This window comes from Crinia signifera, chromosome 2 (genome assembly GCF_055691185.1).
Source record: "Crinia signifera chromosome 2, ASM5569118v1, whole genome shotgun sequence".
NCBI classification, from domain to species: Eukaryota; Metazoa; Chordata; class Amphibia; order Anura; family Myobatrachidae; genus Crinia; species Crinia signifera.
In genome coordinates, this window is record NC_139218.1 from 138,405,432 (window position 1) to 138,430,543 (window position 25,112).

General features: G+C 41.4%; 1 protein-coding gene across 2 annotated transcripts; it reads right to left on the reverse strand.

The window, feature by feature from the left end:
• Positions 1-1,639: 1,639 nt before the first annotated feature.
• FRS3 (fibroblast growth factor receptor substrate 3) lies at positions 1,640-25,071 on the reverse strand. 2 transcript variants are annotated; one of them, XM_083172958.1, is made up of 7 exons: positions 24,962-25,071; positions 23,962-24,101; positions 22,567-22,649; positions 21,939-22,125; positions 16,784-16,945; positions 8,690-8,841; positions 1,640-7,537 (listed from the first exon to the last, which is right to left on the reverse strand). In XM_083172958.1, the coding sequence occupies exons 3-7, from the start codon at positions 22,624-22,626 to the stop codon at positions 6,548-6,550; spliced, it is 1,551 nt and encodes a 516-aa protein (XP_083029084.1). In that variant the 5' UTR covers positions 22,627-22,649; positions 23,962-24,101; positions 24,962-25,071; the 3' UTR covers positions 1,640-6,547. The 2 variants fall into 2 exon arrangements, with proteins under 2 accessions (XP_083029084.1, XP_083029083.1); XM_083172957.1 differs by lacking the exon at positions 24,962-25,071 and adding an exon at positions 24,788-24,955.
• Positions 25,072-25,112: the final 41 nt, after the last annotated feature.

The window sequence follows — 25,112 nt, forward strand, 5'->3', positions numbered from 1 at the left end:
CTATTTCCGGGAACTGGAGATATCTGCTGTCTAGCAAGCTGTCCTGCCACCAGAAAATTATTATTATTTATATACATTTGGTCTATCTATAATACTTCAACTGACCCGGCATATACTGCGTCACCTAAGTGTCCATCTCCGTGCTTTGCTCCGCCCCTCTGGAAACCCCCTTCCGAAAATCCTGCGTTTGCCCCTGTAGACCCATGTCAACCTAGAACCATGTCGACAAAATGCTTGTAGACAAACATGCTGTAGACCAACTGACCGTATCCTGACAGAATAGCAGTCCTAAACACTACGTAAAATTTTGCTCCAAATTTCAAGTGTTAAAAGAACTATCACCCAAAAATCAAAATTTGTCGCATTACAGCTTGTGAGAAAAATGTCCCCCCAGGTCTCAAAAATACAGATAGTATATGTCATTATGTAATGAAGGCCATACATCAGGTGGTTGATTCTCCAAGCTCTGGATGTACACTACTACTTCACCAACTGAATTTGTGTAAGGAGCTATCTTTTGGAAAGTATTTCATAAATGTCATGGATTGAAAAGAAGCACATTAAAGATGGTCCTCAAGATGCTGGCACACACTGTAAGTGGCCTGGTACCATTCCCCAATTATTATTAAAACTCATGAGCTTATTTCTTCTTTATGTCAGTCACATTTTTCTATCAGGATTTCCAACCCCATGCTCTGCTTGTTGCTGTGATCTATCATCCACTTGGGCAACACATACAATTTCTTAAACATTTTTCGGCTTACTCCTTCACATTTATTTGCCGACACCCCCACCATCAGGAGTAATTAATTTCCCCAATGGATTGTGAACTATCACTTTGTGCCTCCAACCTTTTAATACTCAGTTTACTAGTAGAGTCGGAGAGCAGTTAGACAGACTCTTCAACTCATCAGGATAGCCACAGAGTTTATAGCACGGGCACCCAGTATAATAACTCCCATAGCTGTTCCAGGTTTGGTGTAATTCATTCTCTCTAGAAAGTGTACAGCTAAGGGCTACTTGAACCTTTTTACTTTAGAGGTACTCAGGCATACAGAGTTTATTCCACTCATTTATATTGGGGATCTCCAGAGACTTAAGGTGGGTACACACGGATAGATTTGGTAAAAGATCTGGGCATTCCCAAACAGTCACTGAAATCTTTTCTGCATGTGCGATGTGTACCAATTGTTTCATGTATATGCACGATGAACGATTTGGTAAAGCTGATTGACTGGCTCCCACTGCCCTCCATCCTTCGTTAAAGGTCAATTGTTTATGCGTAATCGTTTATACAATAGTTTACTAATGGACACCAAATCGTTTGTCCAGGAGTTCTGAGGAAATCGTTAATGAGATTGGATCATTTGCTAAATCTATCAGTGTGTACGCACCACTAAGCCCTCACTTCAACCGTTTCCTGTACCACAGTTCAATAATTTATGGATTTCAATTGTGCATTTCTTTTTGGCCTTGCTGAGCAGATGCAAAATTTACTGTAACACTGCAAATATATATTCTTGATTATCTATGTAGCGCCATATCCATCTGCTTGTATGCTTGTGGCATGGCGTTTTGTTAGGCATTTTAGTAATAAAAAAAAAACATTAAATCAAACGCAGTAAATGATTCAACAAAGTATTATTTCTGCATTTCTTTATTCTTTATACACTCCAAGTGCACATTAAGACATTAGCTTTCTCCAGTTTCAAATGACTGGTCAGTTTTATTTTGCATTAATAACTTCATAGATGGAATATAAAGAGGTATGGAATGGAAAAAGTTCCACATTGAGCCTGAAATGGAATTGCAACAGGAAGAGTTTAAGAATCTTTTCTCTACCTGTGTCAGAAATATTCAATATTTAAAACACACAACCACAGATAGGTACAACAGAGTCACATAATTTATCTGGGAATGCCCAGTGGGCCATTAATTCACACACGTGATTGGAATAGAATTTAGAAAAAAAAAAATTAAGGAAAATGATACACATTTTAGAGAATATGAATGTACAATATTGCATTAACGTAAACACTAGAGAAATAAATTTCTTCAGATTCACAAGCCACTCACAAACCAAAAACATTTGATGTTGGAGCACATTCTTGTGCTTGCTTCATAGGTTTTGCACAATAAGTGGGGCACCTCTCCAACCCTGTTTGTTAGGCTTTCACCAAAACCCATCTATTTAGAATCTTATACATTCCTTTTCATGTCCCAGTTTATTTAGCTTATAGTGTGGATGGAAATCATGTTGCCTCTGTACATTCTACAGGACTCTTTAGTTACAATGCCATTCACCTAATATATGTATTAGAATATGGTGAGCACAGTAGTTAGGTCTGTCTGAAAACATGTTTAACCACATCACTAGATAAAACTGAAAGAAAATAAATTGCACATAACAAGGTTATACTACCTCAATAAAGAAAACGTGTATTTAGGACAAAGTGGAACAGAAATAGCCCAAATAGTAAAAGCTCCTGCTCCATCTATACAACCCAATAGGTTTTTAAAGCTTTTAACCCAGACATAACCAATAACCATATATTAAGTATTCCAATGTCCTTCCCTCAATACAAATGACAGAACAACAAAACATGGATAAAAACGGCTTTTCTTTTCCACACCTGAACACATGACACACAAGAGGCAATTGTAAGATTCTCTAACTAATGAGTATAGTGTTTCAAATTACAGGTAAATCGCATCTATGTAATTGCATTCTGTTCAACCTGTATCGCCGAATGATTTAATTTAGGGGGATACAACCAGAGGCTCTCTAGTTGCTAAAATAAAGCTCCTGGTTTAATAGGCGGTCACAGCTTGCTCCTACTTAAACAATAAAGGCTCAGATAGGTCAGGTGTAAAGTGCAACAAATACTGTGCATCAGTAGGAAGAGACTCTTACACCCATTTAATCCCATAGTGGAAACAATTACAATATGGAGATTAACAGCTGCTCACAGCACACATAATTAAGTGTTATGTCACATTAATTTATAAGTACTGCATTAGCTTTCACATTTATAAGTTGCCAAACAAGTCCTACTTGAAGCTACAACTTTTCCCCCCTTTTTATATAATCTACGGTGCTACAGCTCCTGTTAAAGTGCAGATTGCCAGACGTGGTACACGACATCAGCAGGGTGAAACCATTCTGTTTGTAACATTTATAATGGAAGAATACACTTGTAAAATTACCATACCTGGATGAACACATCAATTTTGCTTGCACTGGTGAACTTGTTAAAAGTATATATATCGTATAATATAATAAAGAGATCAAAAATTCAACCTTTCATAAAAGTCAGTCGTGGAAATAATTGGATTTGGAACTTGTAAACACAGTAAGAAATTAGAAGTGTAACAGGATACAAACTGTCTTTTGACATCAGTGTAAACAATCAGCAACAGACCATTTTACATACAAGTAACAAAATGGTGATCTACGCCGATATGTGTGACAATGGGTTTTTTCACAGATACATACTACCAGAATGGTTAGTACAGTTTAGACAAATAAATGTAGCAGCGTCTGCCACCTCTGATATACTACAATCTCAATAGTCCACAAAAAAAAAGTTAATAAAAAAAAAAAAAAAATGAAGATGCACCATAGGAAAAAAAAATTGTTGTAAACTTACAATTTTAAAGTTTTAACCATAGTATGGTAATGATGGGGTTACTTATCAATCAACATATACATACATATAATTTATTTAGTGCCCCCCTATAATTTGACTACAAGTGCATGTTGACAAGTTTAGTCATGGCGCTACCAAAAAAAAAAAAAAATCCTTTCAAGATTACAAGAAAAGTATGGATGAGCATTTGCCAGTGCCGCATGTCTTCTTGTCCCCTAGTACTTTTAAGACATATTTTAGACAACCTACCACAAGTTAATTGTCTAAGTTTTTTTTTTTTTTTTTTTATTATACTATATATTAGGTGTCCTACTCTCCTATGAAATAAATCCTAGTTTGAATGAATTCCCTTTTGCACAAAGTGCTTACAAGGTGTAAGTGTAAACTATAGTACTACCATAATTTCCAGTGATTTCTCACCAAGAACTCCACTGGCCACACACTCCATTTGTGCGGTTGTACAGTTCGGAACGTAAACAATGAGGACTGATATTAACAATATATTATCAGACATATATATCACACACATTTATATATAGTACTGTGCAGTTTTAGGCAGGTGTGGAAAAATAGTAGAATAATCTACATCAAATCAGTATTTGGTATGGTCACTCTGCTTTCAAAACCGCATCAAGTTTTAGGTACACTTGCACAAAGTCAGGGATTTTGTAGGAATATAGTCAGGTGTATAATTAACCAATTACACTAAAGTAACGAGTGCACCTGTCAGGTTACCTGGAAAACGAGTTTGAGAACCACTGAACTAGACACAAAGTAGTTATACTGCATCAGCAGGGTCTCTCCCAGAAAAAGATTTCAAAGCAGACTAGGGTTTGTGTGCTGTTCAAGCCTTATTGAACAAGCAGAAAGAAATGAGCAATGCTGAAGATCATACACACCATGGTCAACCCAAAAAAAAGTGCATCCGACGAAATACATGATGCTTACTTCCCTTTGTAATTGGAAGATATCCAGCAGTGCTAATAACTCAGAACTGGCAGAAACCAGTGGGACCCAGTTTTGGAGAAGTCTACCCAGAAGTGGTCTTCATGATAGAATTGCAGCAAAAAAAAAAAAAACCCTGTACCTTTGACATTTAAACAAGGCCAAGTGATTCAACTATGCACAAAAACACAGGAACTGGGGTGCAAAAAAATGTCAGCTGGTGTTTTGGACTGATGAACCAAAATTTTAAAGATTTGGTTACAACAGAAGACAGCATGGTGGAGTTTCCGTGCACATTTGGGGCTGCATTTCATCAAATGGAGTTGGGGAATTTGGTCTGGATTAATGTTGTCCTTAATGCGGAGAATTCAGGCAGGTATCCATCATGCAATAGCACCAGGGAGGTGTATGGCTGGCTCTTAATTTATTGTGCAGCAAGATAATGACCCTAAACATACAGCCACGGTCATTAAGAACGATCTATAGTCTAAAGGAAACCAAGGAGTCCTGGAAGTGAAGATATGGCCGCCACAGAGCCCCGATCTCATCATCATGTCTGTCTGGGACTACATGGAGACAGAAGGATTTGAGCAAGCCTACATCCATAGAAGAACTGTGGTTAGTTCCCAAAGATGTTTGGAACAATCTCAATGTCAAGTTCCTACAAAAACGATGTGAAAGTGTACCTACAACAATTGCTGCTGTTTAGAAGGCAAAAGTGTGGTCACACCAAATTTATTTACTGTATATTTTTCTTCTGTTTATTTACCTTTCCTACCAACACTTTGAAACCACTTACTTTGCACCATTTTTCCCACACCTGCCTAAACCTAGTAACAGTGTGTGTTTTCAATTTATAATTTATTATCTTTATCTATAATGGCACATGTTAAAATATTTGGCACTTTTCATTCAAGTAAACGTATAAAACTGGCCTGCTGTGAAACTACAAGTGCCAGTGGCAGAGCAAGCTGGAGCATGTAGTTTCAACACACATGGAGAGCTACAGGTTGCACAGGCCTGGATTAAAATATGGGGTGAGATATAATAGGATGAGAGATTTGGTAAGAAATCTCAAGGTTTTTTAAAGCGGCAATCATTTACACTGCTAAACCAGTTTGATTTTGCAGTGTAAATGATTGCCTCTTTAAAAAAAACTGGAGATTTCTCACCAAATCTCTCATCCTATAAAAATTTCACCCATGGTCTCATTTAATTCCCATAAATACCCTTCAGTATCAGAAAGCGTTCCCTCATATATTGTAATATATATATATATTTTTATTATTATTATATTTTAAAGGCCCATCATTTTTCAATATTAGCACCGACACACAACCTAGATTCTGCAAATAAAAAAAAAATAATGCAGTAAAGGGGTATGTACATTACTTCATAACACGTGCTTATGTCCTGGTGGTTTCACAAGAGGTCCAAGGTTCAAAATCAGTAATGTGCGTTGGTCAATAGAAATGACCATAAGCCTCTGCTCTGATGCAGAACTGCGAAATGATTCCTTAGGGCACAATATGGCATGGAATGTTTACAAAAATAAATAGAAGTAAAAATAAGTTAAATAAATTAATCAGCAAATGCAATCTACAAAAGTAACTAATAAAAGATCAAAATAAATAACAAAAAAAATAAAAAAAAAGTATTTTCACACTGAGCGTTTCCAGCAAGATGCCATTACGGCCTTAGCTTTCAGTCAAGCATTTAGCTGGCCATAGCTGCATTCTCTGCGGCTGTCACTAATTGTTTATCCACTTGAAAAGCTAGCCTTCACATTCTATGCAATGCAAGAATGTTTGCGCCGCAGAAGACCATAAACAAATGTGGAGAGGCAAGAGTACAAGGAGTCGTCGCAAATGAGAAACAAAGAAAAGCCATGATAAGAGCCGCAGAAATGGCTTTTGTAAAACAGAGAAAAACACAGGGTTAGAACAAGAAGCTTACAGGGGAAGGTCTGTGCTGTTATGTCTGGTTTTTCTTGAGGTGCCATCGTCCCGGGGCATAGCTCTCTGTAGGCTGGACATAGCAGCTGTTTTTTTAAGGTCAATGACAGCATAAGAGTCCGCACGACGAGCTTGGTGATTTGAAGCAGGGGTACAGGTGATTTGAGGAATCTGCCTCCCTTTGCCTTCATTCTTACCATCCAGTTCCACCTGGATATAGTTGAGTTGCCTCTGCTCTGAGTGTGGCCGTCGGAAATCAAAGTTGAACACATTGGTTGGGCAACCTCTACGTGGCTGGCAGTCTGGACGATGGTGGTGGTACCCACCACACGCAGTAGCGCTGTCAGCATTCATGTAATTCTGCACAGGATCATCATGGTACCCATTAAGAGATGGTGTCATGGCATCAGTAGAATCCTCCTCCTCTTCATCATCCTCATCCTCTTCATCATGGTGTAAGGACTGGCATTCCCAAACAGGGGGTAGTGGGGGTAGATTCTCATAATGTAACATTGCCGTCCTGCGGTGTGAGCAGCTGTTGTATGGCAGACCTTCTGCCGACAATTTGATGCCCCTGCTGGCAGTGCCTCTACGAAGAGCAATGCTTCCTGGAGGCACCAAGCCATTAATGTTCTCATAGGCACACTTGTGTGAACCCCACTGATCTGTGCACTCGTTATTATTGTTATGTGGTGGCAAAGGCTCTCGCTCTCCAGCACAGACATGCCCCTCACAGTCCCTGTGGTGTCGACAGAAGCTATCTCCTCTCAGAGGCAGTCGCCTGTAGGCTGGTGCTGGGCCAAGCACAAACTTCACTTCCCCAGGCTGTAAATAGACCTGGGGATTTCGCTCTTCCATGGAACACCCTGGGCCAAGCATGTGCCTCGGTGGATCATGGTATGATGCATGTGCCTCAGGCAAGGAGTGCATGCAATGCCGGCCTCGCATTTCGTCTTCCCCACTGCCAGTATTCACATAGGTATGAGACTGAGAATGATAAGAAAAGATACATGAAACATATGATCTGAATAACATTGATTATTCACCACTTAATTGGCTAGGTTATAAATCCAGTACCCTACACCGCAGTGGCCAGTTTACTGAAAGTCTACCTGGTGTTTAAAAAGGAAAACAACTTTTTGCCTTTAAAATAACTGCCCCTTAAAAACTTCGGCCAGAATCACCCCTACATAAATGACCTTTTTCACTTGTCATCTTTTTAAAATCCTTCGTTCAATTTTTCCAGCTTCCAACACATCAACTTTATGAACTGAGTGTTCACTTGCTGTCTAATATATCACCTTTTGACAGGTGCCATTGTACCGAGATACTTAATGCTATTACTTCACCTTAATAAATATTAAGTTAAAAGTTGTGCTTGTTGCAGTACTAATGCACTTTGCAATTCAAGTTCCAGAAACAGCCGGCAAGGCACAGTCACCACCCAGATATCTGACAGCTTTGCTGTCAGATATAAAATTTGCACACACCCCCCCCCCTGAAAATTTCAGTAGCGCTTACTCATCACAGTGATGAAGAGGGACAGCCTCTTATCAGATGTGCTATGCTAGAAAGACTTCACAACCTTCTCTCATTGTGAATAGGAGCTATAAGTTTGACAACCAAAAATGGTGGCATTAATAAATAGGCCTCTGAATGTCAAGGCAATTTGCAGAAAGTGATCAACCTGCTGCTTCAGTTGAGCATACATGAGGTTCTCCAAAAGCGAAAAAGGGGAAAAAACATCCGCAGATAATTAAATTGTTAGGGAAAATGGTACTCGTTTAGTTTCACACCGGCCGATATATCGGATGCGATATCGGCCGATCCGATGCAAATTTTTACCGGTTCATAACCCCACTATCCACTACGCATGGAGTTGATTTTATAAAGTGTGGCGAGCGCAGTAATCCACGTCTGCTTGCCACACTATATAAAATCAACTCCATACGTAGTGGATAGTAGGGTTATGAACAGGTAAAAAAATCGGATCAGCCGATATAAATCGGCAGATATCACATACAATATATCGGCCGATGTAAAACTAAACAAGTACGGGGAAAACAAATTTAGAAAAAGTACACATACTGTATTGTAACACAGTAAATATTTGCATAGTGCATTATGCTCACTAGGTACCTGGTCATCAGGCGTCATCAAGCCATGTGTAGATTCCTCCCCAACAGGAGTGTGCCTAAGGTTTCCCATTGATGGGTGACGTACTGATGGGTAGGATGGTCCATCACGAGGAAAATTGTGGAACCCATTGGGAAAACCAGAATATCCTAAAGCTTGTATGAAGAGATTAACCAAAAAGAAAAGGAAATCCAATTAATTTACATATAAAATGATACAACTAAGTACATACTACTGGAGCATTTTACCCCTTCAAAATTTAATTTCTTTTTTGAACAGCTAATAAGTGGCATAAAGGACCTATCCCCAGCTTTGTTGTACATTATCATCCCTGTGTGTTTCAAGTACAAAGGGAAACTGCATAAAGCTGTATGCCAAGGGCTGGTGGCATCATGAACATGAGGATTTTTGGTCACTTACTGTTGAATCCTTTTCTCTGAAATAGCCTGTTGGACACTTGACCAGGTGTTTTAAATTTGGACAGCTGGAGCTTTAATTTTAAGCTTCTACCCCTAAATGCCAGTACTACTTTAAAGAGATTCTGGTAAGGGAGTACCTGTGACCCAGTTTAAAAGTTAGAACAATTAAACAAAACCAGTGGGGTTAAGAACTAAAAACCCGGCACTACAGAGAGTAAGAGAGGGAATGCAGAGTCCCACAGCATGGTTTAGAAAAAAGGATCAACGGTAAGTGACCAAAAATCCTCTTTTCTTTTTCAGCAAGGCAGGTAGGACACTGGACCATGGGACGTTCAACAGCTGCTCCAAGGGAAAGGAACGCTCAGGCTGCCTGACCGGAAAATGTTGTGCCCAAAATGGGTGTTGCAGAAGGAAAAACCATGAAAAATTAGCAAATGTGATGACATATGACCAAGTAGCATCACAGTAGACCCGTCCAGCAGAAATACGCGTCACGCTGCCCAGGAGGTTGTCACCGCCATAGTGGAATGTGCCAATGCCCATTCTGGATATGTTTGCCCTGCACTAGAATAGGCTTGAGTGATGACTGGATCTAATGCACAATGGTCTTCTTTGTAGCTACGTATGTATGAATTGTAAAGAACAAGAAGGAAATCTGTATAGAGAACAAAAGAAGTCCTGTCCAAGTAAATCCATAGAGCTTGAACTACATCTAGCAAAGCAAGATGATGCTGGACTCGCAGAAGGAGGAAAAGACAGAAAGGGACTATCCTGGTTTACGTGAATAGCCAAAACAACTTTTGGCTGGATTGTAGAAGCCAAATGGAGCTCCTTTGTCATGTAATCAGAGAAAAGGCAGTTTGCAAGACAAAAAGACAGATGTATTAACCAGTGTTAAGTGCATTTGCTGCACTTAACCCTTTGAGTGCTAACATCTCTGTGAGATGTTCAAAATATCTGCTAAAAGTGTCAGCGCCGCTCACATTTGTTATATAAATTCAAATAAATAATGTTGTGTAGAAAAAAAAAATATATTACAATTCCTATATAAAAAGGTATACATTACAGGTCATTTTGATGAATAAAAATGTTTGCTTGTTAATTATCACACCTAATTTGACAAATTCACTTGGCACTCAAAGGGTTAACACTGGTTAACTGGGGGGGGGGTACTTTTTTAATGTACTATCAGCGCAACCAACGTCCGCTAGGGACAGCCCACCAATTGACGCTTGTCGCGGCTGTCCTTTTCAATCCCCCCCAGGCGTTTATGGCTCAGGCGTATGACCAGCCTCCTAGGCATACATCGCCCATTAGCCGCCCCAGCCATTTAGCCAGCCCAGGGCTAGTGTTATCCTATTCCCACTGCAGGGACAACGCTACACCTGCTACTTGCTCCTGGCTGTGCTCGAGATCTAGTGATATTGAGATCTTGCGCATGCCCAGTGAGCTAGCCAGGGGAGAGAAGGTTTTTTTTTTTTAAATGCACAGGCACAGTGCTGCAGGGGCCGATAAGGAGAGCAGTGGACGCAGTACATAACGGCTTTCCTTATAAGCAAGGGGGAGGTTAATACATAAGGCTGTAATGGGTGCTCGCTTCTCCTCGTTATGCAGGAGAAACGGGACCCATTATATTACAATCTTTAGGGGCACATTAATACATCTGCCCCAAAATAGCTATAAGGGAGACTAGCTAACAGCTCAAACATGTTTGACAGGCTTAAGATCCCACAGTTCTACTGTAGAACAAAACAGCAGCTGAATATGCTGCAAAAATAAATGGACAGGGCTGAAATCTGTACTTTAAGGGAATACAGCTTTAACCTGGCCCCCAAATCCCCCAAAGAAAAGGCCAATAAACAAGAGAAACAAAATTGGGAGGCATGACCGCTTCTCTGGTCACACCACGAAATGTAGAGCTTTCAAACTCTTTAGCTTCTAACAGCTCGGTTTCAAAAGCCTTTATTGAGAAACCCTCAGGAGGAAACAGATTGGTCTTGATATCCACCAGGGGAAGTATTATTTCTCATCCTAGAGCACCTTTATTAAGGTTCAGGGTTTTCCACTCCAAATCAAAAGCCAGGCCATTAAAGGAAGGTCCTTGTGTAGAAACAGCCATTGCTATAGCAGGTCTGTACAAAGTGAAATATGCCATCTGGGACCTACTGGCATGGCCAGTCTGGAGCCACTAGGATTACCATCAACCATTAATATTGGATGCACTTGAGTACCCAAAGCAATATTGGAATCATTGGAAACATGTATGAACTGTCATGGCAGCCACTGCAAGGGCCAATATGTTCCTGGATCTCATACAAAACTGTGAAACCATGAAGTTGTGTCAAGTCCTGCAAAATGCCCCTCTTATGAACTCACTTTTGATAGACCTCTGGGTTGAGAGAACAGTCGCCCAGTAGAAGTCTGCTTCCCAATTTTCTTTGAACACTTATGCTGGCCACACATCAGACCAACTTTCCTCCAACCATCCAACTAGTTGGTTGGATGGAATAAAAATCTGGTACTGGATGGGAGCAAATGTAATTTGTAATTAAGTCATTTGTTTCCCAAATCGGAAAATGGACAACACCTGTCACTCAGACAATGTACTGTAGTTGTATCTGTTTGTTGTAAATAATTTCACTGAATGTTTTTGTCCATTCTCCTGGGTTTGTGAGCAAATGGCTTAATTTCCTTTGCTACCATCCAGTACCAGATTTTCAGTCCAACCAACCAACTAGTTGGATGGTTGGAGGAAAGTTGGTCTGATGTGTGGCCAGCATAAGAGTGTGAAAACTAAAAAGATCCCTGCCCAGGAAAGAATTTGGGTTAAAATTGCTGCAGCATACTTTATGCTTCCCTGATCATTTACATATGCCACAGCTGTAGCGCTGTCCGACTGAATATGTATTGCACATCCAGGACAGACTGGGCACCCAAGAGGGCTCGAAAGAGGACTCCAGGGCATTGATTAGTAGAGCCATCTCTGATGGTGACCAAATCCTGAGAGCCGAAGATATAACCCTATCCTTTGAGAATCATGTTATTAGGCACAATTACCCATTCTGGAGTGAACAAAAATCATCCATGAACATAAACCAGACACCAGGAGAGAGAGATTGACAAGCGCTATTGGACAAAACGAGAAAAACAGATAAGAGGGATGCTAAGTATCACATACAAATGAGGTGATTTTCTTACTGAACCTGGTATACGGAAAGGTCTCGAAGGTGGACACCCTCATATCCAACAACTTCATGCACAACAAGATTGACAAATGAGGCACCGACCGAACCGGCCTAACAAAGTTCTTTAGGGCCTGTGCTCTGAAAACTTGCTGGAGACAGGTTATCCAAGATAACCCCCAGAAACTGAAGGCACTGACAAGGGATTGGGTGAGACTTCTTGAAATTAAGTACTTGAACCATGCAATTTAGAAGCTTTTGTAACAGTGAAGCTAAAATCAATATTCACAAGCAGATTGTCTAAATAAGGCATGATCATGACACCATCTTTGTGCAGTATGCTCACCATCATGATTTTTGTGAAAAGACATGAGCCATGGCTATACAGAATGGTAGGGCCTGGAATTAATTGTGATCAGATACAACTTTGAAACGGAGAATGACCTGACCAAATTGGAAAGTGAAGGTATGCGTACCGGACGCCACCAAGTTGTTAGTCTCAGTATGGCAACCTCCATGCTGATCAGAGATTTCACTTGAAAATAATCCACCCACAACCTGGAGCAAAGATTAATGATCGGCCAGAATGAGCTTCCAAACTAGGAACAATTTGGAGTAAAACCAGTTTCCATTCCAGCAGTGGACCTGCAGCAAAAACGCTGCCCAGAGAGAAGTAGCTCAGAATTGAGTATTTGTTTCCTAGCACGGCGCCCATCGCATCGCATACCACAATGGTATGCGATGTGATGTTACACAATTTTAAATCGTATACCATCGTAATGTATGACATATACAATGGTATACGATTTAAAATTGTATAAGCACCCTAATGGGTGTTTTCAATGTTAAATGGGCCCCCTTTAAGATTATTAATTGTATAAGCACCGTAAGGGGTGCTGACAATGTTAAAAGCACCCCCACGCCATCCGTACTATCAACGCCAACCCGAAGCATGGCGAGCGCAGTGAGCCCGTGAGGGGCGGCGGTACGCTTCCTCCAACCTTTTCATACCCCCATTATCCACGTCGGCGTGGAGTTGAGTGTAGATAGTGTGGCGAGCGAAGCGAGCCACCGAGCCTGAAGCGTGGCGAGCCCCGCGAGGGGATGCGGAATACATGTAAAGTAATACGCAGCCGCTCGCCACACTATATACAATCAACTCCACGCCAACGTGGATAGTGGGGGTATGAAAAGGTCGGAGGACGCGTACCGCCACCCCTCGCCACGCTTCGGGTTGGCGTTGATAGTGGGGGTGACGTGGGGGTGCATTTAACATTGTAAGCACACATTAGGGTGCTTATACAATAAAAAAATTGTATAGGGTGCTTAAATCGCATCGCATGCGGCTATATGGTACAATGTACAATGCATTAGATGCCATACGAATGAAAATCGTGGGCGCCGCGCTAGGAAACAAGTACCCAGAATTGAAATATGTCTTTAAGTGCCAGCTCCAGCAGTCCTAACCTACAACCCCTGGTACAGTGTCCACCAGACTTACTAAATGAGAAAACACAGCAGTAAGTGAGTCACACATACCTTTTCAAACACTGTTGTAAATGATGCTCATCATGCAAATCAAACCAATAATTAAATTGAACTCTTTTACACAAGTGTCCCTTTGAAAGTAATATTATTAATAGACTTAAAAAAAAAAAATACATAAATACGCACATTAGAGATCAAAATGAAAACCCATAATTAATTCTATGCATGCAAGACCTAGTCATTCAAAGGGGACAGGAAAATGTGCATACATGTAAGTTTCCATTTTATTTTAAATGGAAATCTACCTATGTATTATGGAAATAGAGACATTTGTGCATTTCCTTCAGCTGTAATTTATGGTTTGTGTGTGCCAATCAATTTTTTTTTAGTATACGCAATATGCAAAATAAGGGGTATATTTAATAAAGTGCAGGTTTGTAGAAGTGGAACCAATCATTTTCTAGCCATTATCTTCTAGATGAAGGTGCTTGATAAAGGATAAAGGTCATAATCTCGACTTCTAAAAACCCACACATTAGTACATTTACTTAACCTTGAATTGAAACCTCAAGGAAGCAAGAAAAGAATCCAACAGGAAGTGCTTCACCTGCAGATAGCAGTTGAGTATGCAAAAAAAATAAAAATCATTGTTCTACATTGGAGCTCACGAGACCGCCTGTACCTTTACAGCCTGCAGATGTCACTGTTCTAGCAGTCTAGAAGAAAATTTTGATTCACCACCAGGTGAAGAAAGGCGCTGGGGAGATGGGGTGTTTTGTGTGGCTGCTCACACGTAGGGGGGGTTCAGTCCCCTGAGGTGGGTACACAAAGAAGAAAAAGTAGTGTAGAGCGCCCTGAGCTTTGTAAATAATAATAATAATAATAATAAAGTTGATCAATTGGGTATCACAAAATAAAAATACATTTAATTATCAATTAAAACATATTTAGGGTAAATACACATAATATAAAATCAATTATTGCACTTATATGAGATGACATACGGTAACCACTTGTCAGAAATAAGTAGTGTTGGATACTTAAGTGAGTCCCGCTTGTTCCAGGTGCTGCTACCTTCTTGATAGAATTGAGTGGTCCCCAAGATGGAGGGGGACAGATGGGGGGGCAAGATGTAGGGTCCAAATGGCTTGTGCTTGTAGTACTGGGTTGATCCTGCTGGAGGCCTTGGTCTCGGTTTCCACTGGTGGGCAAGATGTGTATACCTCACTGCTCGGATGAGAGGCTCCAGAAGTAAGCAGGTGTTAAGTCCCAAATTTGTAATCCAAGTTTGAGAAGGTCAGCACAATGCTGGGTCCAGGGGGGCCGAATTGGTAGCTGGTTCAAGGGGTATCCAGAGTATTATTCACAAAGTGCAGACAAGGGTTAACCTGACGCGTTTCGTTGCGCTCTGGCAACTTTCTCAAAGGTATATCATATACCTTTGAGAAAGTTGCCAGAGCGCAACGAGCAGTGAGGTATACACATCTTGCCCACCAGTGGAAACCGAGACCAAGGCCTCCAGCAGGATCAACCCAGTACTACAAGCACAAGCCATTTGGACCCTCCATCTTGCCCCCCCATCTGTCCCCCTCCATCTTGGGGACCACTCAATTCTATCAAGAAGGTAGCAGCACCTGGAACAAGCGGGACTCACTTAAGTATCCAACACTACTTATTTCTGACAAGTGGTTACCGTATGCCATCTCATATAAGTGCAATAATTGATTTTATATTATGTGTATTTACCCTAAATATGTTTTAATTGATAATTAAATGTATTTTTATTTTGTGATACCCAATTGATCAACTTTATTATTATTATTATTATTATTTACAAAGCTCAGGGCGCTCTACACTACTTTTTCTTCTTTGTTCTAGCAGTCTAGTTACAGTTATTGTATTGACAATACATGGGAAATATTTCTCCATAGTTACTTTGGGGCAGATTTATTAAGCTTGGAGAAGAGATAAACTGGAGATAAAGCAGAGAAAAGGTAAAAGGAGATAATGCACCAGCCAATCAACTCCCAACTCTCTTTTTCAAACACAGCTGATTGGCTGGTGCTTTATCTCCTTTTACCTTTTCTCCGCTTTATCTCCAGTTTATCTCTTCTCCAAGCTTAATAAATCTGCCCCAAAGTGTCTATGAACATGCTGTGTGTGGTCAAAGCTTATCCACAAACCGGGTATGGGTCATAGGGTCCACTCAATTAAGGTCGACATAGATTGGTTGCACTGCATGTCAGAAGAGCTTAGGTTGACATGGCTAAGGTCCACAGGGTTGGAAGGTCGACACAAGAATTAGGTCAACAATCAAAAGGTCTACTTAAGTTTCACTTTTTTTGTCCTGAATGTCGACATAGCCGACATGGACAAGTCTAAGTGTCCCGCATCTGCTTGCTGCGTTCGACACACTATTACATTCTCCTTCAACGCCCTATTGGATAGGGTATGAAATAACCGCCTGTTGGCACAAGTCGGCTAAAAAAATAAGTTAAAAAAAAATACAGAAAGACTCATGTCGACCTAATGATTGTGTCAACCTTCCAACCCTGCCGACCTTAGCCATGTCAACCTATTTTAGGTGTTCGAACCAATGCAGGTTGACCTTAATTGAGTTCACCTAGTGACCGTATCCCTAAAAAATGTATCAACTTTTTTTTTTAGGGGGGTAAAGGATTATTATTTAAAATACAGACATTATTACTCAAATAGTTTAACAATTATGGGGATTATCCAATTAGCTGCCTTGATTTTTCAGCTAATAAAAATGGGCTAGAAATGTGATTTTAGGATGATGGGCATTTTCAGCCTATCCAACTATATCCTGTTTCTACATTTTCTGGTCACTGTTTTTTTATTGTAAAGCTGTTTTTTTTTTTTACCAGATGCTGTAATTATTGATTCGTCAGAAGTCTTTAAAAACTTCAATATTTCCACTATTCAGTTGCTCAAAATGACTTTATACTGTATATGTGGCAAGTGAATTTGACCACGTTCTCTCTCACCTCCAGGGGTCTGCTGGGTGCGAGATATATCCATTTCTGCTGGATGGCCGGTCCTGGTGATCATGACCGGCTCTTCGACAACACTGATGCTGTTCCGTTGCATTAGTTCCTGCAGCAGGTTGAAGATTTCCTCAGCACGTGAGCATTTAAATGCGAAGATACCTAAGGAGAAAAGTTTAAGAAATTAGAACGGAAATAAAACTATTGCAAACAGGTACCTGCATCAGGAATAAAACAGAATCAGCATTTAATTAAACCAATTTTCCCCCAATAACATGACTTGACTGGTTTTCCTGTGGTCGCCTACAACTTTCAGTCGTAACACAATTTTGGGATTCTGGTTTCCTTCTGTGCCAATCAGCCTTAAGCCCTGTACACACAGACAAATGAGAGCTTTGCGCTGAGCGATCTAGTAAAGCACAGATTGCTCAGTGATGTGTGCCGAGTAATCCTTCATTGCCCATGTTCTAAACAGAGAGAACACAGGCGATGACTAGATTTTGACTGCATGCAGTATAAATGTAATCAGGCAATAGTGACGCGTGGGACTTCTCATCACTGATGCTGGGCACCCTACACACAAAACAATCCGGAGTGATCTAGTCAAATCGCTTAGAAATGGGGCTGAAATCGCACCGTGTATGACCCTTTACCCATTTTATTGAATGTCAATGCATCTGTAGGAGGAGCTTAGTGTGGTGACCATGGGAACCATAAATTATATCAGATCTAGACATGGCCAATGAGTATGTGCCCATTATCTGGCATGCTTGGGAAACCAAGCCTAAATATGAAAATAAATGAAAGTTGTCTTTATGCAGAGTCCTTAAGATTTGTTTTTTTTTTTCATGTTACCATTTCTGGCACGGTCTCCCATTTACTACTGCTTAAAAACTAGGATCAATAAAAGGCCCTGTGTTTAGACCTCTGCTTTTCGCTCTGTGTAGCTCTTCTAATGTATGCACTCATTTGACCTCCACTTACATCCCTAAGGAAAAAAACTAAACACTGCCTTACCTATTTTTTTCCCCTTTTATCCTGTGCCCTCATCCATAAACACACAAATGCTGTGCAAAACTCAACACATCCCTAGCGGAGCTAATAATCTGCCCACCAAGGTGCACTACTTCTTTCTCTAATCTCGGTCACATCAGGTTCTCCCCAGTCGCCCATGTTTGCGGCATTTGTGTCATACTCAATTCTAACCTCCTTTTGAAGATGGGATGTTGCCATAGCAATCAACCAGATTCTATCTATTATCGTCTAAAATATGCTAAATAAATAAGTAGAATCTGATCAGTTGCCATGGGCAACATTCCATCTTCAATAGAACTCCCATCTTAGAAAACACACATTCACTCCCTCTTGCTGCTGTATCAATCGGGTGTGGTATAGGGGTCCGACAGTCGGGATCCCGACAGTCATTATCCCGACTGGCCGGACCCAGCCTACATGGTGAGCGCAACTAAGCCCCCTGCAGGCTCACTGTGCTCGCCACGCTGCGAGCCACCTATTCTATTCTCCCTCTATGGGGAAAATAGCAGATGGCCGTCAGGAACCCCGCTGTCGGTGTTTTGACAGTCGGGATCCCGGCTTTAGGTGAATGCCTGTCGGGACCCTGTCCGGCACCCGTATCAATCAGTGCATCCTGCTCTCTCACCGACATCCTGATCTCCCATACTGACCACTGCAACCTCCTTCTATTAGTACTTATTTAAGTAGTCTATCCTTGTTACAAACGGTTATAAAACTTATGGCAAGACTGATCTGCCTATATCCACTCTGCACATCAAATAAACTGCTTCCATACAATTTGCAGATTGGAATTCAAAATTACTCAACCTATTAAACAAATCCCCTAATGCATGTACGCCTTCACCAAATACACTCACTTTCTTGCCCCTTAGATCTGTCTTTGACTTCTTGAACTCTACTCCACATAATAATCACCTCTCAGATTTCCCATGTGCAGCTCCCTACTGCATCTGACCACAGACTCACTACACCATCAATCTTGCTCTCATGAACCACTGCTCCAATATACACTGCACTCCTGATACTCCCCCCTCTGGGTGTACTATCAACTCCAGTTCACATCTCTACTCAAAGCCACACTAGTCTTAGTCACCTCAGCATTTTCCCTGTTATCTAGACTACAACCTCTAATGACATGTCTACCATCTGCTTTAGATCTACAAACGATGTAATAAATAGCCAATGCTGCTCCAAAACTCTATGAGGGCAATGAAAGCGCTGTGCGTGTCAGCGGCCACTAGATGGTGCCTGATAGAGACATTCAAGTGTTGCTACAGTCGGACACATCCAGCTGCCAGTGCTGACATTACTGTTCGGTCAGTTTGCCGAGCTGGTAACTAGTTTTATGTATATTTGTTCTGTTTTATATACTGTATGATTTTTGTATTTTACATTTATTTAACCAAATTTCAATGGTGGGAAAGGGGGATTGAGGTTGGTATTCCCACTCAGAGGAATGGACACCTTGTGGTCGGTGTAGTGCACATATGAAGTACAGCCCCAGGCAGTATTCATTTATAAAGAAAACCCAATTACACAATCCAGAAAAAGTAATCAGTGCTCCGTTTTCTGAACTGCCAATCATATATGATATGACTCCTGCCTGATCTATTTGTCTAGAAGACATTTTTAGCTAAAAGCAAGTTTTAGCCAGTGTTCTACTCTCTACTCTAGGCTATCCCTTAAGGTCCCCATACACTATGCGATTTGGGCCCGATGTCACCTGATTCCAGTGGATGGTGCTGAGAAATCAGGGGATGTCGGCCCAAATAGCATGCGTGTGACATCCGATGCACAGGGGCCTTTACTTCGGCTCTTAACATGACTGAGCTGATCATTTTCCCACACAATCTCACCATCACCCTGGATGCTAATAACTCCGTTATCTCCTTATGGGACTATGCTAATCTATCTCCCTCCACTCTTTCCTCAATGCTGCAGCCTGGCTCATCTTCCTCAGCAAACACACTATGGGGATTATTCTAATTCACTCGTAAAGGCGAATTCCTTCTCAAATGTACAAAACCATGGCCCTTATTCTGGTTGGTGCGGTCGAGCCGCATATGCGGCTCCGACCGCACCAGACGAATCCCCGCCCACCCTACGGATCGCCACGGCCGTCCGTACACGGACGGCTGGCGATCCGCATAAAAATGGTGGAGGCTACGCCTCCACCATGGTGGGAGCTGCCCCCTGCATTCGATGGTCGTCGACCATCGAAGGCAGGTCCGCACGCCGCGGCAGCTCCCGCAAGCTGAGACCACACGGACAATCGTCCGTGTGGTAGCTTGTATGGGGGCTGAAAGCTGACATCCGGCGACGTCAGCTTTCCGCCCCCATGAGTTGCGTCATGCCCTCATTAGCATGCGTACGCCCCGCGTTTGCATGGGAACGCCCATGAAACGCGGGGCGTATACATAGGGAAATGAGGGCATGAAGCCCCTCACTCCCCTATACGCCCCCTTTGCGGCGTAGTAAATTTATGTGCGGCGAATTCGCCTGCACATGCGCAGATTGACCTCTGCGCATGTGCAGACGGAAAACATCGGCGGTACGGCCGCACGCGGGCCGTACCGCTCGAATCTGAATAAGGGCCCATGTGCACTGCAGGGGGGGGGGCAGATGTAACTTGTGCAGAGAGTTAGATTTGGGCGAGTTATTTTGTTTCTGTGCAGGGAAAATACTGACTGCTTTATTTTTACACTACAATATAGATTTTACTTTGAAGTAAATCCCCACCCAAATCTAACTCTCTCTGCACGTAAAGGTGCCCATACACATTACAATTATTGTATACAATATCGCATCTCGGGTTTGCGATAAGATGAGAAGAGATATGGTACAAAAAGTGTGTGCAGCACATACTTTTTGTACTTTTTGTACTAGATCTCATCTCATCGCAAAACCGAGATGCGATGAGATGCGATATTGTATACAATAATTGTAACGTGTATGGGCACCTTTTGTCCATTTGAGAAGGAATTTACCTCTGCAAGTGAATCAGAGTAAGGGCCTATATACACCTCCCCTCTCGTACAATCCCTTCACTGGGTTCTGTTCCCTTTTAGAATCCAATTCAAGCTTCTCACACTCACTTACAAAGCCCTTACACCCTCCTCTCCCATTTACATCTCTGACCTGATCTCCCTTTACCCTCCAAACCATCCTAATCATTTAGCTAATTCCTGCTGCCTCTACTACCTACTGATTGCTTCCTCCCACCAAATGTTAATGTGCTGCTCATTTTCTGTGGAATTCTTCACCTCTCTACAAAACTTTCTCAAGACCCACTTCTTCACCAAACTCAGCCTAAACCTCTGTTCCATGTTCACTATACACTTTATCTGTGTAGAGGCCACCATACATTGCTGCGACTTCTCCAAGGGGAGGAGTCATAGCCGATCCCATTTGGGCTGCCCGAGACCTTCCCAAGTGTCAGAATCGCCTGCAGTCCTTTTACATGTGATTTATTGCATGTAATACCATTCCCGCTGCCGGTAGGCTGTCCGAGTCAAGCAGGTTTGATCTCAGACTCAGATGCACACGGGACCACAAATCGGTTGTCAAACACATGCAATTTGGCCATTTTTCACCCCGTTTCTCAGCCAGATCTGTCGGAATCGGGTGAAAATTTGCCAAAATCGCACTAGAGTATGGCCAGCATACTCTTCTCTGTCTGCACCTCCCCATTAGTTTGTAGGTGCTCATGAGCAGGGCCCTCTTACCTCAGGTGCTTTTCCTTCTTTTACTTAAACCATCTTCGATGCCACCATGGTTTTGTGCCACCTTAATATTTATTTTAGTGTCCGCTGATGACACAGTTATGTTTATGTTTTGTATTCAACTGTAAGTTACTGTTTTGCTTACTCCTATAAGTACTCTGTAATTGTGCTCTGCGAATCCCTTGTAGTGCCATATAAATAAAGGATAAGAAGCTGGCAAAGCAAAATATGCATAGCATGCCCCATATATACAAATGATAACAAAAGAACACTGCAAGTCCTTCATTAAATTTCTCTAGAAATCTTCAAGCCCTCTAAAGCATTTCTTTTATAACATTAGTGAAACTATCATTTCTGGGAACAAGTTACTCCTGAAAGAGAGAGAAAATAATCCATACCCTGCCCGGTTTGACAGCGCCGCCCACTCTCAAAAGAGAAAAGGTTGGAGTCATATCCATAGCGGCGAAGACAGAGGTACGGCCATCTCACAGCATCACGCTTCCGAGTGTGTAGGACCAGATCAGTCTGTGTCAGCTCCATAATTCCTGAACCCAGCTCTGTCCCCTCATCATCCACATTGGTGACCTGTAACCAATTTGATGTAGGTCTTAATTTTCAGTTTCATTTGTTAGTAGGGTCTATTAAAGGGGTTTTCCACAATACTAATGTAACTCTAAACACTACTTTGTCACAGAACTAGTTTTGTACGATGTCTCGCATGTACTGGTGTCAATCTACAAGTAATACAGGAGTTTAAAAAAAAAAAAAAAACCTGTTTCATAAAGTGGAAAATCCTTTAACAAATCATTGTAACAAGATATGACGACCTTCATAATATTACAGTATTCTGTTTCAGTAAGCAACAAGAGCAAACATGAAAAATCTGCCATATACCACAGAAAAGCTGACAAAATGATATGCAGTCTATTACTTATATGATAAATATGAAGCTATACCACCTGAAACAACAAGTGTACATTTCACACACTGCAGCATGTGAACACTGAAAACAAGGTAGTATTTTACTTTGAACTTGGTGGGATGACTGTCTGGGAGTCCGTCTCGACAGCTGCAGCAGCTTCCCATGATATTAGCACATTAGTTTTCCTCTGCAAAAATAAAAAAAAATACAGATGTATTGAAATCGGTTTTCATATGCAAAAAGTTTGCCATGAGTTTTTCACTTTTTTTTTTGGTCCCAAATGTCGACATGGACAATGTCAAAGTGTACCGCTGCGCTCGCCATGCTTTGGGCATGGTGCCACGCTACACTTGGCAGACTATTTTATTCTCCCCCCGCGCTGTGGTGGATGGTAGGGCATGAAATACTGCCTGTCAGCTCTAACAATGAAATCCCGCATGTCGACCTTTTGACTGTTGACCTAATGCTTGTGTCAACCTTCCAACACTTCAGGTGTCAACCTAAGCTCTGTCATCCTAGTGACTGTATTACATCTAGGCTACAATATCCAACCACAAGATCAATTTTCTAACACTGCACCGGGATTCTGTGACCAAAATGGACAAATCTATTCATTCATTACTCAGAATCATAGCACTCTGCTAGTGGACACTGCAGATAATAGGCACAGGAACAAGTTTCCACTTACACATTTGTTTCCAGTTTTACAGGGACAAGTGACAATGTTAAGGTATAGTATTTCCATGTTTGGTTATTTCTTTCTTTGTCACAGAGAAATTTGATTCTTAAAATATCTTCAAAACTGAAAAAGGTAATTTTATCTGGTTTTAGTTTTTTGTTAGCTTTGTTATGTTATGTATTTACCACAGAATTGTAAGTACAAATTCTGACAGGGAATTTACAGGAACTATGACCAGGAAATCTGAAAACTTGAACGTAGAAACAATGACAGGAATCCACAAATTTACCAAAATGGAAGAAAACTGCTTTAGGTTAATCATTAAAGGTACTTTCAAGGCCAAACAAACACCAATATGGGAGTCAGTCAGTGTCCATAGGCTAGAGTGGTGGTTCACAAACTTTTTTGAATCACTTCACCCTAGAGTATCAGTAATTATTTCAAGGTGCCCCATAGCCAAAAATGTCTTATTGAGAACTATTATTAAAATACGGAAATTGTTTTTTATATATGCCACCCTTTATTTAATTATGTGGTGGTGTTTGTCCACATATTTTATGATTGCCAGCCAATAATTAGAATTGGTCCTGAGCACCCAACTTGCAAGTGTCCCGATGCATCCCAGGGTGTCATTGTATACTGTGCTAGAGGGTTTTGAACATCATTGCAAGACTCAAATTCCAAATATGAAATGATTACTGCCAATCATAGTCACTTACTGTACAAGATACTTAAGTGGTCAAACAAAATGATATCTGTATAAACACACTGTGAATGCATTTAGAAAATACATTTTGTAGAACATGCTATTTTTTAATACCTTGCTGAGGCCATGGGTGAGGAATCTCCTTTATGTTCAAGGCCCATAAAACCCAACAAGCTGCATTTCCTCCCTGCTTGTTGACATGGAACCAGTTGGGCCACCAAGGGCTACAGGACATCCATCTGCCCAAATGTCACCTGTCATAGAAAAAAAAGAGTCGAGAGAGAGAGATATGTGAATAAATATTTCATTTAGGATAGTGTCTGAAAGTGTACGAAAGAGCATACGCTTGGTGTTTATTTTCAATTTCCTTTTCCGTAAACATTCAAACTAAAGCCATATGTCGCCTCATCATAGATGAATACAGATATACAGGAAAGAGCTGCCAAATTGCTTCCTTGGCAAACACTAAATGACACAGCTTTCTAAAAACTGCACCAAAGCATGCTGCTCTTCTACAAACAACAACTTTTGGAACCATTAATGCCATTGCTTCTAGGGGGGAAAAAAACACCCAACATTTTACCCTAGTGCTTTGGATTTTCTCAGTGTAACCCAAATTAAAAAGGTTATTCTAACAGCAGCACATTTTCTGCAGCAAGATCCGTTTTTTAGTGCTTTGGAGAGAGATAGGAAAGGGACCACTGACGGACCACTGACAGATCACTTGCAGTATAGCTGCACATAGCACATGCCATGTCTTTTGCCCATCAAATATATATATATATATATATATATATATATATATATATATATATATATATATACATACATTGAAACGTATAGGGAGTGGAGCATGTATGCACCCACACATGATGAAAGCACAGCCGCACAGACCTGCATCTCTGTTACTCTGCTATGTAGCCATACAATAAATACGTACATCCATACATGTCTGCCGTCATTTCCAGCTGTTTCCCCCCTGCGGCTCCGTCTTCGACGGGTTCCCCCTGACGCACAGCTCTCATGGAGCCGCTTACCCCCCGCCTCGTTCACAGCCACAGATCACATTCCCGGAGCCCGTTCTCCCCCCCTCTGCAGGACAGCGCAGGCCTACCCGCCGGGGTCAGAGGTTACAGACGGAGGACCAACAAAACGAGCTTGGGATAGAGCGGCTCCACCTGGAGGACCGGCCGCAACGGGCTGCAGTGACGTCACTCTCCCCGCTGCTCACAGTCACACCTCCACCGATCTGACGTCAGCGATGC